Below are 12,898 nucleotides of genomic sequence, written 5' to 3'. Positions count from 1 at the left end.
GGGCTCGGGGCTCCCAGCGCAGCCGGCTCTGCCTGCGGGGCTTCAGGCAGCTACGGTGCACACGCACATTAGGAAACCATTTGCTGAAAAGCAGGATGAATACTGAAGTCACGCCTCCCCTGCGCTCCCGCTCTCTGTTCCTCCAGACAAAGACGGGACCAGCGGGGCCAGCTCAGCGTCTGCCCGCCGCGGGGGGGACGGAGCAGCGATGGCGACGGGTCCCAAACCGCGGAGAAAGCTGCAGCCGTGGTTGAGGCTCCGTGCCCAGGGGACGGGGACCGCCCGCAGGGAGACCCTGGGGGAGGGGCGTGGCGACGCTCTCCTGGCGGTAGCCAGGGCGGGGTAGGAACCTCCAGCCACCCCAGGGGCGAGCTTCCGCTTTCCCAGTCCCCATCCTGCATCTGTCAAAGGAGCATCATCATAATACTGCGAGCAGTGAATGAAGTCAACGCAGATGGCATAACCTACTTCCTGCTCAGAACCCTATGACTTCAGGTCGGCGCTGCCCATGACTGACGAGCAGTTTGTCTTGAGGTGGGAGAGCAGACCAGCCAGTGCCACAGAGAGCGCCGCGCGGAGAGGCCTGACTGCTTCCCCGCACCTGCAGAGAGCTTAGAGCCATCTCGCCAGGTGTCGGTATCCCCAGGTGGCCCAGTGGCATAACCTACTTCCTGCTCAGAACCCTATGACTTCAGGTCGGCGCTGCCCATGACTGACGAGCAGTTTGTCTTGAGGTGGGAGAGCAGACCAGCCAGTGCCACAGAGAGCGCCCCACGGAGAGGCCTGACTGCTTCCCCGCACCTGCAGAGAGCTTAGAGCCATCTCGCCAGGCGTCGGTATCCCCAGGTGGCAGATGGTGACGACCTGTCCCAGTCTGCCTTCTATAGATAAAGCCACCATGAGCTGGACCCTGCCTGTATCACTGCAATAAACCATCAGGAAAGTTGCCAGTGTCCTATCAGAGATGCTGGGCGAGGGGAAGGTAGGCTGAACGCGCTGAAAGATGCATTTCTCGTGATTCTGACGGTGTTGTCACTCATTGCAGCTGGGCCCAGCGTCCTGGTGTCTACAAGAAGATAATCTCTGACCGCTCTGCCGTGAACAGGCCTGCCCAGCCTGGTCACCTGCCTGAGACCCGCTCTGCCCTGTCGTTTTCAGACCGAGGTACACTGCTTGGGGGTGAGGACACTTCCAAGACGAGTGAATCTTTCCAGGTACAGCGACTCCGTCACCAGGGCTGTGCACGATCCCGTCTCCCATGGGGAGGCAGCACGGGACGCATCAGAATCCCACACCTTTGCATTTCTCACGCGCCCTCCATCCCCATCGCCCCAGTTCTGTGGCCGAAATCAGCTCAGCTCTGTGCTGTGCCGTTGCTAATTGCTCACGTGGGCACTGGCGTCATGCAGCTGCTTTGTATGACCCGAGGTGACACAGCCGGCTCCAAGACTGTGCTGTACGTAACCATAATTATGAACAATCGTCAACGTCATCTAGAAAAAGTCCTCTTGCCAGCTCACTGTGCCACGAACCCTGTGTGCACAGAAAGGTCATTTTATTTTTCTGATCCTCAGGGTTTGTTTTTTTTTTCCTATTACAAAATTTAAGGAGAAATTTCATTGAACTTGCGATTTCCTTTTAGTTCTAAAATTCTCTGTATATTAGTTTTTAAGAGTGATATATCCCACTTAATAAAAATGAGTCTCATGAAGAAATTTGATCTCAAAATTGAATGCTGTCCCTTTTTTACCAAGTCGCTAGTGTATTATTAAAGGCTGGACCATGCAGAGTGAGGCAAGTAACAATATTCGCATTGTAGCACTTGCCAGGGCTACAGGCTGTGAGGAACAAACATGTAACAAACACGTAACAGACTCGGTGGCTGAAACAGCAGACTTTGCTTCTGGCAGCTCCAGAGGCTGGTAACCCTCACGTCAAGGCACACGGACTCTGTGGCTCCTGAGGACACTCGCTGTCCTTTGCGGCTGCTGCCTTCTGTTCTGTCCTTACATGCGGAGGAGAAGGGGACAGTAAGCTCTCCTGTCTTCTCACAAGGACACTGACCCCAAGTGGGGGCTTGTCCTCATAACCTAGTCGCCTCCCAAAGGTCCCCTCCTAATATCATCACAGTGAGGGTCCAGGTTTCAACATATGAGTTTTAGGGACACGAACATTTAGACCACGGCACCCTGCGAAATTGCATTTTCATATATAATCTCCGTGCTCCCAGCCACCCTGGGAAGGACACGGCGCCACGTTCCCTCGGCGTTATGGGGTATATATTTTCACGTTTCGTTACCAAAATCAGGAAATATGCTATGATGGATACATACTTCTCTCTTCTACCGGCACCTTGAAAATTTCTTATTAAATTGATGGTGCATCTTAAATCTCTTAGAATCACGGGGATGTCTTTATTATGTCCATTTCACAGACAGGGAAACTGAGAAGAGGAGACTCGAGGTCTTGCGACTTGGAATGGTTGACCTGAAACTTTGCGTTAAAGTTCAGAGCATTTTTCTTTAAGCCGCAGTGGCCGATGGGGACTTCCCTCCCAGCTTTGGGGGGACGGCAGACGGGGCCTCAGGAGTGCAGACATGCCGTGCCCTCTGCCCCCGCCCCGGGCTGAGCCCGTGCGGTTCCCTCCACCCTCCCCTGTGACGCTCACCTCAGAGTCACCTGCGTTTCTGACACATTCCTGGAAGCACCTGCGTTGCCCCTACCATCACCTGGCACTCCTGTTTACGGAGCTCTCTCTGGACAAGAAGCTCCTCGAGGCCTGAGGTCGCGTGCACCTTGCTCCCGTGTTCTGCTTCCTCGGCCACCCCCTGCCTCCAATCAGTTATCCGACTTCGTGGGCCGATCGACCGGCTGTAGGTTCAAGAGCAGCCAGTCCCATGACCTCCCCTGACAGGCAGAGCTCTGGCGGGAACAACTTTTTTTTTCTGTAGAAGATACCGATAGATCCGTGTGGGAATTTGTCCCAGGGGCCCCCTAAACCGCCCTCATTTTTTATATTCTTTTTCTCGTTGCTGTTCCAATTGAGTGTTTTCTGCTACCTCATCTTCTAAGTTGCTGATTCGATCCTCTGCTTCATCTAATCCACTGTCGATTCCCTCTAGGGTACTCATCATTTCAGTTACTGTATCTTCATTTCTGACTGGTTCTTTTTTATGTATTCTACCTCCATTTGTATATTTCCTATCTCTTTGTTAAAGTCCTCACTGATTTCATCTGCTCTCCCTCTAAGTTCACCGAGCACCCTTGTCACCAGTGTTTGGGACTCTGCATCTGGGAGACGGCTCGTCTCCATTTGGTTTGGTGCTTTTTCTGGAGCTTTCTTCTGTTCTTTCATTTGGAACGTGTTTCTTTGTCTCCCTATTTTGGCCGCCTCCCTGCGTTTCTTTCTGTGTATTAGGTGGGGCTGCTGTGTCTCCCAGTCTTGGTGAAGTAGCCTTAGGTAGTAGGTGTCCTGTGGGGCCCAGTGGTGCGGACTCCCCGGTCACTGAGCCGGGGGCCCCAGGTGTGTCCCTTGTGTGGGTGGTGTGTGCCCTCCTGTTGTCACTGAGCCTTGATTGCTGTTGGCACGTCAACGGGAGGGGTCGACCCTCGGGCTGATTGGTTGTGAGGACCGGCCATGACCACAGCGGAGTTGCCGCTGTGCAGGGGCTGACCCCACGGAGCAGGGGTCGCTCTAGCAGGGCTCTGGGGCCTGCCCGGTCTGCCCTGTGGGTGTGTCTTCCTCAGATGTGGCCCCAGGCTGTGCTTCGGCTCAGATGGAAGCCAACCACCAGCGTGTTGGTCCCAGGGCCTCCTAGGAGGGGGCCCACTGCAGGCCAGTTTCAGCTGCAGCCTGTGCTCTGTCTGGGGTCACCTGGCATGAGCTACAAAGTGATCTGCAGATAGCTGCCAATTGAGCTGAGCTTAGAGGCACCTGGGAGAGGCCAAGCTGTGAACCGAGGCCGGCTGCCTCTAGTCCTGGGTTTGGGGCCGCTCGGCAAGAGGTACAGGGAAAGCTGAGGCCAGATACTGCTTGTCTGGGTTTTGTGAATGTTTGAGAGATCTTAGGAAAGTCCACACCATGAGCCAAGACAGGCTTATTGTATGGAAAAGCCACTGGAAGGGGCTTGGGTGGCCCACATGTTGGGTGGGGCGGGGTCTCCGGTAATCACCAGGGCAGAGTGAGCGGTGTCAGCCAGGTTGTTGGAGACTCGCATATGGGGCCCATCTGTGTCTGCACGCAAGGAGTGGGGAGGGCTCAGCACAGGACCCATGGCTTCTGCCGGCACTTCTGTCTGGGACGAAGCCGCCCCTCCAGCCCTCGCTCTGAAGCCGGACAACTCAGTCCCTCCCCGTGTGTCCCTGGCACCTTTAGAGCTGCATCCCCTGGGCTGGACCTCAGAGTGAGCGAGTCGTCAGCGGTGAGTCCGTGCGGGCAAGAGGACGCCTGGGTCTCCAGTCACCCTTCGTGTCACTCAACCAGCGTCCCCGCTGGTTTTCACGGCCAGAGGTGGTGGGGACTTCTCTCTCCAGCACTGGGGCCCTGGGCTGGGGACCCCGGTGTGGCGCTGGGACCCCTCACTCCTCAGAGGGGACCTCCACAGCCGAGGCGTCCCTCCTGATGCTCATCCACCACGTGTGGGCGTGGGACCAGCCCATCCCACATCTCCGCCTCTCCTACCCATCCTGTGATGGCCTCTTCCGCGTGTCCCCAGTTGTAGGCCTTCTGTTCATCCAGACTTCAGGCGACTCCCCACGATGGCCGCTCTGTGGTTTAGTCGTGATTTTGGCGCGGCGAGAGGGGGCTAGCTCTGCGTTCCCTGCTCCGCCATCCTGACCGGCCCCCTCTCCTCCTGCATTCTAACCCGCTTGCAAATCTCAGAAAGATGCCTGATATTTCATTTAAATTCAGTGTTAAGTTAAATATGTAAGTGTTTAAATATTTAATTTCTGGTTCCTCCAGTGCCATGCCAGTTACTCCATTTTCCATGCTTCCTCGTTTAAAACAGTAGAGGCGTTTGGACACATCTGAGCAACACACTAGAAATTAAAACTCCACAGCGCACTGTCATTGGGGCAGAGACAAACACAGTGCCATAAGCTCCTTTGGGCTCCAGGATGGTTTTTATGCTTATGTGTGCCCCCCACAAAATCCTTAAGAAGCACGATAGTGTTACCTTTCCACCTAAAAAACAGCACAAATAAGTTAAGAAATTTACTATTTCCTATTAGCATAGTAAGTGACAAGTGATACAATCAATCTGCTTTGCCCTTTGAACTCCAAGCGTGAAAAAGAATGGAATTTAAGGCTTTATCAGCTGAAAACAGGTGCTGTAATCTCCAGCATAAGAATCTCTGAAACAATTTTTTAAATGAAAGCTTGTGATATTTTTATCGTAAGTTACTTTTGTTTCTTTTTACAATGTAGGAGGATCCATTAAATTTAATAAAATCCACAGATAGGAACCCTATGGTCTAAAGTAGTTTGCATTTCACTGGAAGACAGCGTTCCATCCACCTCTATGCTCAGCCCATCGAGGCTCCTTTGTGGAAAAGTTAATGAGAACAATTATCGCTAGGACACAAAGCCTCCTCTCCAGGGGATGCAGCTGGCTTCTTCCCCAGAAGACATATTCCAGAGAAGGATCTTACACTCCAGCCACTTTCCCCTTCAGACACTCTTGATCGATTCTTCTTACTAAGTTTTCCATTTTAATGTCTCGAGTACCAGACAATGACCTGCCCCTCTCTGATTCTGAGACTCTCCTTTGTAGACAGGAGACCTGGTCTTGCAAAGCTTACCCTTCTCACCGCATCCTTTGCAGCCAAAAGGGTGTAGCATCAAATCTCAGGTGGAGTAAATCGATTCCAGTTTACGGGACCCTTTCTAGACCCTGGGTATCTTTGCGATGATGCGTGGAACGTCATATTACTAGTGCAAAAGCAATTCGGGCTTGAGATGCTTCCCTACGGCTACGGATTTCAGCCGTGAACATTGTAATAGTAACCTTAACTACACATGGGTTTTTGACTGCATGGGAGGGTGGCACCCTTGACCTTGACCTCATTCAAGAGTCAGCCGTACTTTACATTTTCATGGCATCCTTTCGTATATATTATCTAATCTGATCCTTACAGCAATGCAGACCGGCCTGGGAGATGCTGGAATGGAAGGAAGGTTGACCCACAAGGCAGGTTCTCACCAGCCGTACGAATACGGTTTAACCCCCAAAGTAGGCACCAGTTGTTTATTCCAAGGGTGGGCCGATCAGAATCTTTTCTTCCTGGAGTGTAGAATCGGAACTCAGAGGAGGAATCCGGACGGGTCTCTAACACGGAAGTTAAGGAGCCGTTATGGTCTTAGAAAAAGCGAAAGATGCAGAGTGTGAAGAATAAGCAGAAACGTGGAGACAGAGATGCGCCTTAGCCTTGCCTGTGTCCGAGACCGGCATATTCCATAAAACACCCCCCAAGCCTCATACTGTTGTGATGCCCGTGCTTTCCTTTCAGGAAAGATAGGGGTTCAGAAGGGCAGAAAGTTAAGATTGGGCCGACCTCGCTGCCTCTTGAAATGATGAAGCCAACGCACCTCGTGTGGTCGGCTACGTCAGCCTCCTCTGCCTGGGCATCGGAACGTTTCTGCTCGCGACTTGTTCCTATTGGATTCCGGCCTTGACCCTTCGTTGGTTTCGCCCTTTCCATTCTTGGGTGCTGTTTTCTGCCCATAGCTCGGCCTGTCCGGGCTGTTGGGCGTCCCCTGCCTGCTTGCTTCCACTGTGATCGACTTCCCCTAGCTGGACGCCCTGCTTCCTGCCCTGACCGCAGAAGCCGTGGCTCTGTGATGTCCTTGTCACCTCCTTTCAGTCGATGGGGTGTGGGAAGGGTCTTGGTAGTACTTGAAAGTCCAGTCGCCTCCCACATTAAAACCAAGAGCAAACCCCTGGGGTCCATACATTGTTCAGAGCCACACCTGAGATGACAACGGGGTGACTTGGTGGAAATACGGGCGATCAGAGGTAAAGTTGCGGGGTGTTGCGTGGACGTGCTGTCACCCCCGATAGCTTTACTCACCCATCTGCCCTGCAAGGACATACTACCAAGGGGAAGGGAAGCCTAGGCCGCCAGGCAGGCTACCTTCTTTGCGGCAAAGTCTAAAGACCACTTAAAACCATGCCCCACCCACTTCACTAGCCAACAGCATCACTTTATGACAGGACGTGACTCACACCTAAGTGGACTATAGTTTCTTAACGTACGAGACCTATGTCTACCTGAGGATCGCCCCGGCTTTGGTAGAAATTTGACAGGCCGCCTGGGTCCCGGGACAGTCTGGAGGCCGGAAGTGTGCGCTTCGAAGCTGGACCACGCGGGCTGAGTCCTGGCCCCAGCTGGGAAAGCCGCAGAGAGTCTCCGCCTCGCAGACACTCGATTTCTCTGCTGTAAAACAGATCATAGAAACGTAGATCTCAAAGAGCTGGGGGGAGTGAGCCACGTGTCTCGCGTGAGTGACAAGGAAGAGCTTCCGAACCCGTCCCTCGGGACGTGGGTGATGCTAATCTCGGGGGAATAGGGTCTCTGCTGTGGAGAAGCGTAATGGCGAAGGCAGATGTCACAGGCGGAGCAAAGAACACGCAGAAGCAAGGAGCTTGCTGAAAATAGAGATCGCGGGTTTCCTAAAAACAAAGGCAACGAAGAGAGACTTTAAAATCTTTATACTACACGTAGATTAAAGGAGAAGCTTTTAGTGGAACAGGGCTAAATAAAGAAATTACGATCAACCGATACATACACACCTTTATATACGGATAACTGGATCACATTTTGACACTGAATCAAAATGGTCTCAGTCATTTATTTCGATAATTTTTATTTGCAATCATTTCTCTTGATCTCGAGGTCCTCCTATTGAATCACAAAGGGGTGGTTGACATAAGAGAACCGGACAGAAAATAGAGAGTCGAGTCTTGGCTTATGACCTCCAGAGAAGGTTTTTGAACTCAGGGCAAAGACAATATTTTAAGAGCAAAAAATCTAATTTTCAAATTTCGAGTACCAAAAATTCTGAACTCTAAATAACCTGGCTCACATCATTTTTGTCGTAAATCCTAGTTTTGGAAGACTGCAGGATCGACAGAATCGGTTCCCTGCCTGGGGAAAAAAATGAAAACCAAACAAACAAAACACTCCCTGGGAGACAGAACAGAGCTGAGACATTGCGTGGCACTAGGAGGGCGGCACGGATCCCGTCCTTGTGCTGGTCCCACAGGAAGGGGTGAAGCGCGACGCCCTTCATGAGGTCAGGGAACCCCAAAGGAGAGGATATCAGAGCCTTAATTTCCAGGAGCAGAATGAAAAGCCACAAGCTTCATGGAGAGCCCAGATGGGTCAAAAGGTGTCAGGGCTGACAGGTGACACGTGTGTCCAGGCAGATGGAGCGGCCGGAGCCCTCTCCACAATGCCCCAGGATGTGCGTGTGCTTGTGTGCGCGTGTGCGTGTGCACGTGTGTGCATATGTGTGGGCATATGTGTGCATGTATGTGCGTGTGCGCATGTGTGCATGCGTGTGTGTGCGTGTGTGTGTATTGCGTGTGTGTGCGCGCGTGTGTATTGCATGTGTGTGCGTGCGTGTGTGTGCGCGTGTGTGTGTGCATGTGGTTTATTGTGATTCAGATTTAGCCCAGATAACTGGCAAACATAACGTGTCCTTTTAGTCAGAATCTACGAGAACCGGTGACCAGAAGACAGACAGGAAAGCAAATATCTTGCCGGATGCCACTGTATATGAGGTGACAGCATATGAGACGAGATGCTTAGTCCCCTACACAGACACACACCCTCCCAACGAGCCCTCCAGGTCGTCCAGGGACTTGGGACAGAGGGAGACAACTGAGCCGACCGCTTAGACGTGGGGAGTTTACCTTAGGCTAAGTCGCACCCGCATTTGCTAGCGTTGTCACGAATCTTCACAAACTCCGCAGCTTCACACGCCCTCTGGGCTCACGGTCCTGAGCTGGAAGTCGGGCGTGCTGTGACCGGCTTCTCAGATCGGCTGAAATGAAGCGGGCGGCCCGGCTGAGCTCTCGTCTGGACGCCGGAGAGAAATCCGCTTCCAGACTCATTCTCGTCACCGGCAGGCTTTAAGTTCTTTGTGACGATAGGACTGAAGTCGCCGTTCTCCCGCTGGCTGTCAGCTGCGCCAGACCTCGATCCCTGGAGGCCACCTGTACCGGCCACATGGGCCTCTCTACCTTCGAGCCGGGAATGGCCGTCGACCCTCTGATGTCCTTCCTGCGCCAGCCAGAGGAAACCCCCACCCTGAAGGGCGCGGGTGCAAAGGTCAGGCCCGCCCTGACGTCCCGTCTCGCTGTCAGCTGTGCTGCACCCCGGAACCCGATTATGGGAGTGAAGGATGCGGGGTGCACGCGGGGGCGGGCGCACAGGAGTTCTGGGGGCCACCGCAGACTTCCGCCTGACACAGTCCTCGAGTAAATCTTTGTTTCAAAAATGAAATTTTGTGTAAATATACGTTTAAAATGTTGCCTTTTTTAAAAAGGATAAAATTATTTAGATTTGGGACCGGCCCAGAAAATCTGGAATAGATCGTTGCCACATGATCTAGTTATTTTCCTGCTACATATGTTAGCATAGGACAGAGAGGGCGCAGCGAACATATTTTGAATGCCACCCATGTGCCAGACACACGCTAGACGTGTCGCATAAATAAGCATCAAAGGGCCTGTGATATGAAGGAAATGAAGGAGTCGGGGTGGGGCGGGGAGGCAGGCAGAATGTCCAAAGCACAGAGCGCAGAGCGCGCGTGCGTCAGACGGCAAAGCTGGGTCCTCCTGGGATTCTGTCCCCAACAAGGCACAGAGGAAAGGAACCGAAATGGGGAGGGGGGACGACAGTGATTAAGCCACGTGTAGCCCCACCCAGGTGACTCGGCAGACCTTTCCCACGGGACCCTCTTAGAGGGGCCAGGGGCCAGGGGCGGCCAGAGCAGCCTCCTCTGTTTATCCCTTGGATCTATGCCAGTGTCATCATTTAAAAATGTGCTATTATGTAAAAAAGGTTCACGGAACACTGGTCTGAGGTCCAAGACAAGGCCCCCCGCAGAAGCGAGGACACGGGGGACCGAGCGGGCCAGGCTGTGTCTCCGAGGAAGGCTTCTGGTAGGGGGCGGGGGGGGGTCTGCCCTCTAGTCCCACAGAAGCGCCTGGCGCTTCGTTTCTGAGTGTTTCAGCTGCAAAAGGACCTGGGGCTTGTGTGCTGGGAGACCGAGGTCCCCACAGGTGTCGGCGCCAACGCCTCATCCCCAGGCTAAGCCGGCCAAGGCGAGGCGTGGCGGTGGGAGGGAGGGGGACTGCCGGAGTGAGACACCCCGAGACCCCTCCTGCCTCCAGCACCTACCCGCCTGGAGGCCCAGGCGGCTTCGGAGTCTCGCCGTCCACGTCCCCGGACGGGACTGCTGGTGTCGCTTCCCTTGCATGTGACATGAACGGCTGTCCACACAGTGCCTGGCAGGTGGTGGGCACTCAATGAGTGGGAGCCCGGATACACCCAGTGGGTGGGTGTGGCTTTACAGTGGCCTGGGGGTACAGTGGCCTGGGGGTACGGCACCCTTTGTGGACGGGGAGGCGGACTGTATTCTCCACCCACCTCTCGTTTGCCCCCTGTCCTCTCCCCTTGGGGTTAGACCCGTCTCCTGTTCTGGGCCCGCTCGCTGGTGCTCTCCCAGTGAGACCAGCACTTGGAACCACAGGATGCTGTCCTTGCTCCACCGCTGGTCACGGCCCTCAGTTCCCTGCCGGGGCCCTCGGTCACACTCTGTGGGTGGCCAAACCCTCACATTCAGGAAATTTGCAGAACACGAAATCAACACACAAACGTCAATTGCGTTTACATACACTAACAATGAACACTCCCAAAGGGACATTCAGAAGACAATTTTATTCATAATCACATCAAAAAAAATAATAAAATACTTAGGAATTAACCGAAGAGGTGAAAGACTTGTACACCGAAAACTGCAAAACGTTGCTGAAGAAATTAAAGACACAGATAAATGGAAAGACACCCCATCTTCACGAACCGAGAGATTTAATACTGACGAGATGTCGCTACAACCCAGAGCCACCTAAGATCCAGTGAGATTCCCCACCAAAATCTCAATGTCACTTTTTGCAGAAATAGAAAAATTTATCCTAAAACCGATATAGAATCTCAAGGGACTCGAAGAGCCAAAACAATCTTGAAAAAGAAGAACAAAGCTGGGTGGGTCACGTTCCCCGATTTCAAAACTTACTAGAAAGCAGTGGTCATCCAAACGAACACAAAGCCAGACGATCAGAGCAGAGAAAGGGCCAGAGCACTTAGAAACAAACTCTCGCACGCAGGCTCAGAGGACCTTCGGCGAGGATGCCGGGACCACCCCCTGGGGGAGGGCAGTCTTTTCAATAAATAATGTCGGCAAAACCGGATGGCCAGATGCTGAAGAACGCGGCCGGACCCCTACCTTACACCGAGCACGTGCGAGAATGAACTCAGAACGGATCCGAGGCTTAGACTTGGCGGCTGACACCGTAAAACTCATAGAAAGATTTGGCAGCGAGCTTTTGGCTCGCCCATCCAAAGCACGGGCAACGAGCAAAATTAGAAACGTTGGATGGCATCAGAATGAAAAACTTCTGGGTGATCAAGGATGTAATCAGTGGAGGGAAACGTGACTAGGAGAATGAGGGACTTAAGTTACGAGTCGCGCGCCTGACGAGAAGTCACCGTCCAGAACGTATGGGGAATTCTCACAGCTCAAGCACGACAGGAACCAGACAGCCCGATTCAGGGGCGGGCAGAGGCCTCGGATAGATACCGCTCTGGAAAGGTGTGCGTCCCAGCCGCGTGAGGACGCTTCACGCAGCCCGCGACACGCAGCCCGCGACGTGCCCATGCGGTGACGGCGGAGCTGAGAAGTGCCTGTCGCCTGGAGACGGCGCGGCCGTGGTCACAGTGCTGCTGCTGTGACCTGCCGCCCGCACCGCCGGTGACGTGACACAGGGCACACGCCGCGCGCGACCAGAAACGCCCACGCGGCTGGGCCGCGCCCTTCCTGCCCCGACGTCCTGTCCTTATTTTAGCGGGCGCTCTGTCTACTTCTGGGACACTCGCCGCGTCCCACCGGCAGCTGCTGCTCGACAGCATCGTCTCGCCTCGTGCTTGGTGCGGCCTCGTGCTGCTGTCTGCGGTAGCGGGTCGCCCAGGCGTGGCGGCTGTACCCGCGGCCTGGGTGGGCAGCGGGCTAGACCGTCCGCGTGTGTGAAAGTCGTTCTGTGACGGCTGCATGATGAAATTGCCTGACGACGCGTTCCTCAGAGCTCGTCCCCGTCCTGAAGCCACACGTGACGGTACAAGTGGCGGATAAACACGTGAAAGGGTGCTCGGCATCGTCAGGGACACGCAAACCAAAGCCACAGGGAGAGACCACCTCACGCCATTATTAAAAGAGACAATAAAAGCTACGCGGTCGGTGGGCCCTGCGGTTCCGCGGTGGGAAATGAGCCCATCGCAGACACAGGGACCGTCCGGTTCCACTCGCATGAGGTCCCAGGGTCATCAGGCTCCAGAATGGCGGATTCTGGGCCGGGGGCAGGGTGCCGGGGGCAGTGTTTAAGGTGTCGAGTGTCGGTTTGATGCCGAGTCCGGACGTGGGTGACGGTGGTGACGGCCACAGTGAGATGAACGCACTTAACGCCACTGAGCCGTGCACTTAAAAATGGTTAAGATGGTCAATTTCGTCATGTGTATTTTGCTGCAGTTAAAGGTAACAATCAGAACACGGGGCGGTGGGAACAGAACACTGGGCGGTGGGCTGCACCTTGCAGAATGCAGCAGCCATGGGGGG

General features: G+C 53.9%; 1 protein-coding gene across 1 annotated transcript in view; it reads right to left on the bottom strand.

The window, feature by feature from the left end:
* TRIM67 (tripartite motif containing 67) overlaps positions 1-12,898 on the bottom strand; it is a 47,595-nt gene that overhangs the window by 33,241 nt on the left and 1,456 nt on the right. Inside the window, exon 2 of the mRNA XM_015596243.1 lies at positions 12,176-12,279. Within this exon, the coding sequence (XP_015451729.1) occupies positions 12,176-12,279 (104 nt within the window). The remainder of the gene's footprint in view (positions 1-12,175; positions 12,280-12,898) is intronic.

The sequence above is a fragment of the Pteropus alecto genome, unplaced genomic scaffold, assembly GCF_000325575.1.
Source record: "Pteropus alecto unplaced genomic scaffold, ASM32557v1 scaffold189, whole genome shotgun sequence".
In the NCBI taxonomy this organism is placed as follows: domain Eukaryota; kingdom Metazoa; phylum Chordata; class Mammalia; order Chiroptera; family Pteropodidae; genus Pteropus; species Pteropus alecto.
Note: the sequence above shows the minus strand (reverse complement) of the source record. Positions and strands in the feature narration are given on the sequence as shown.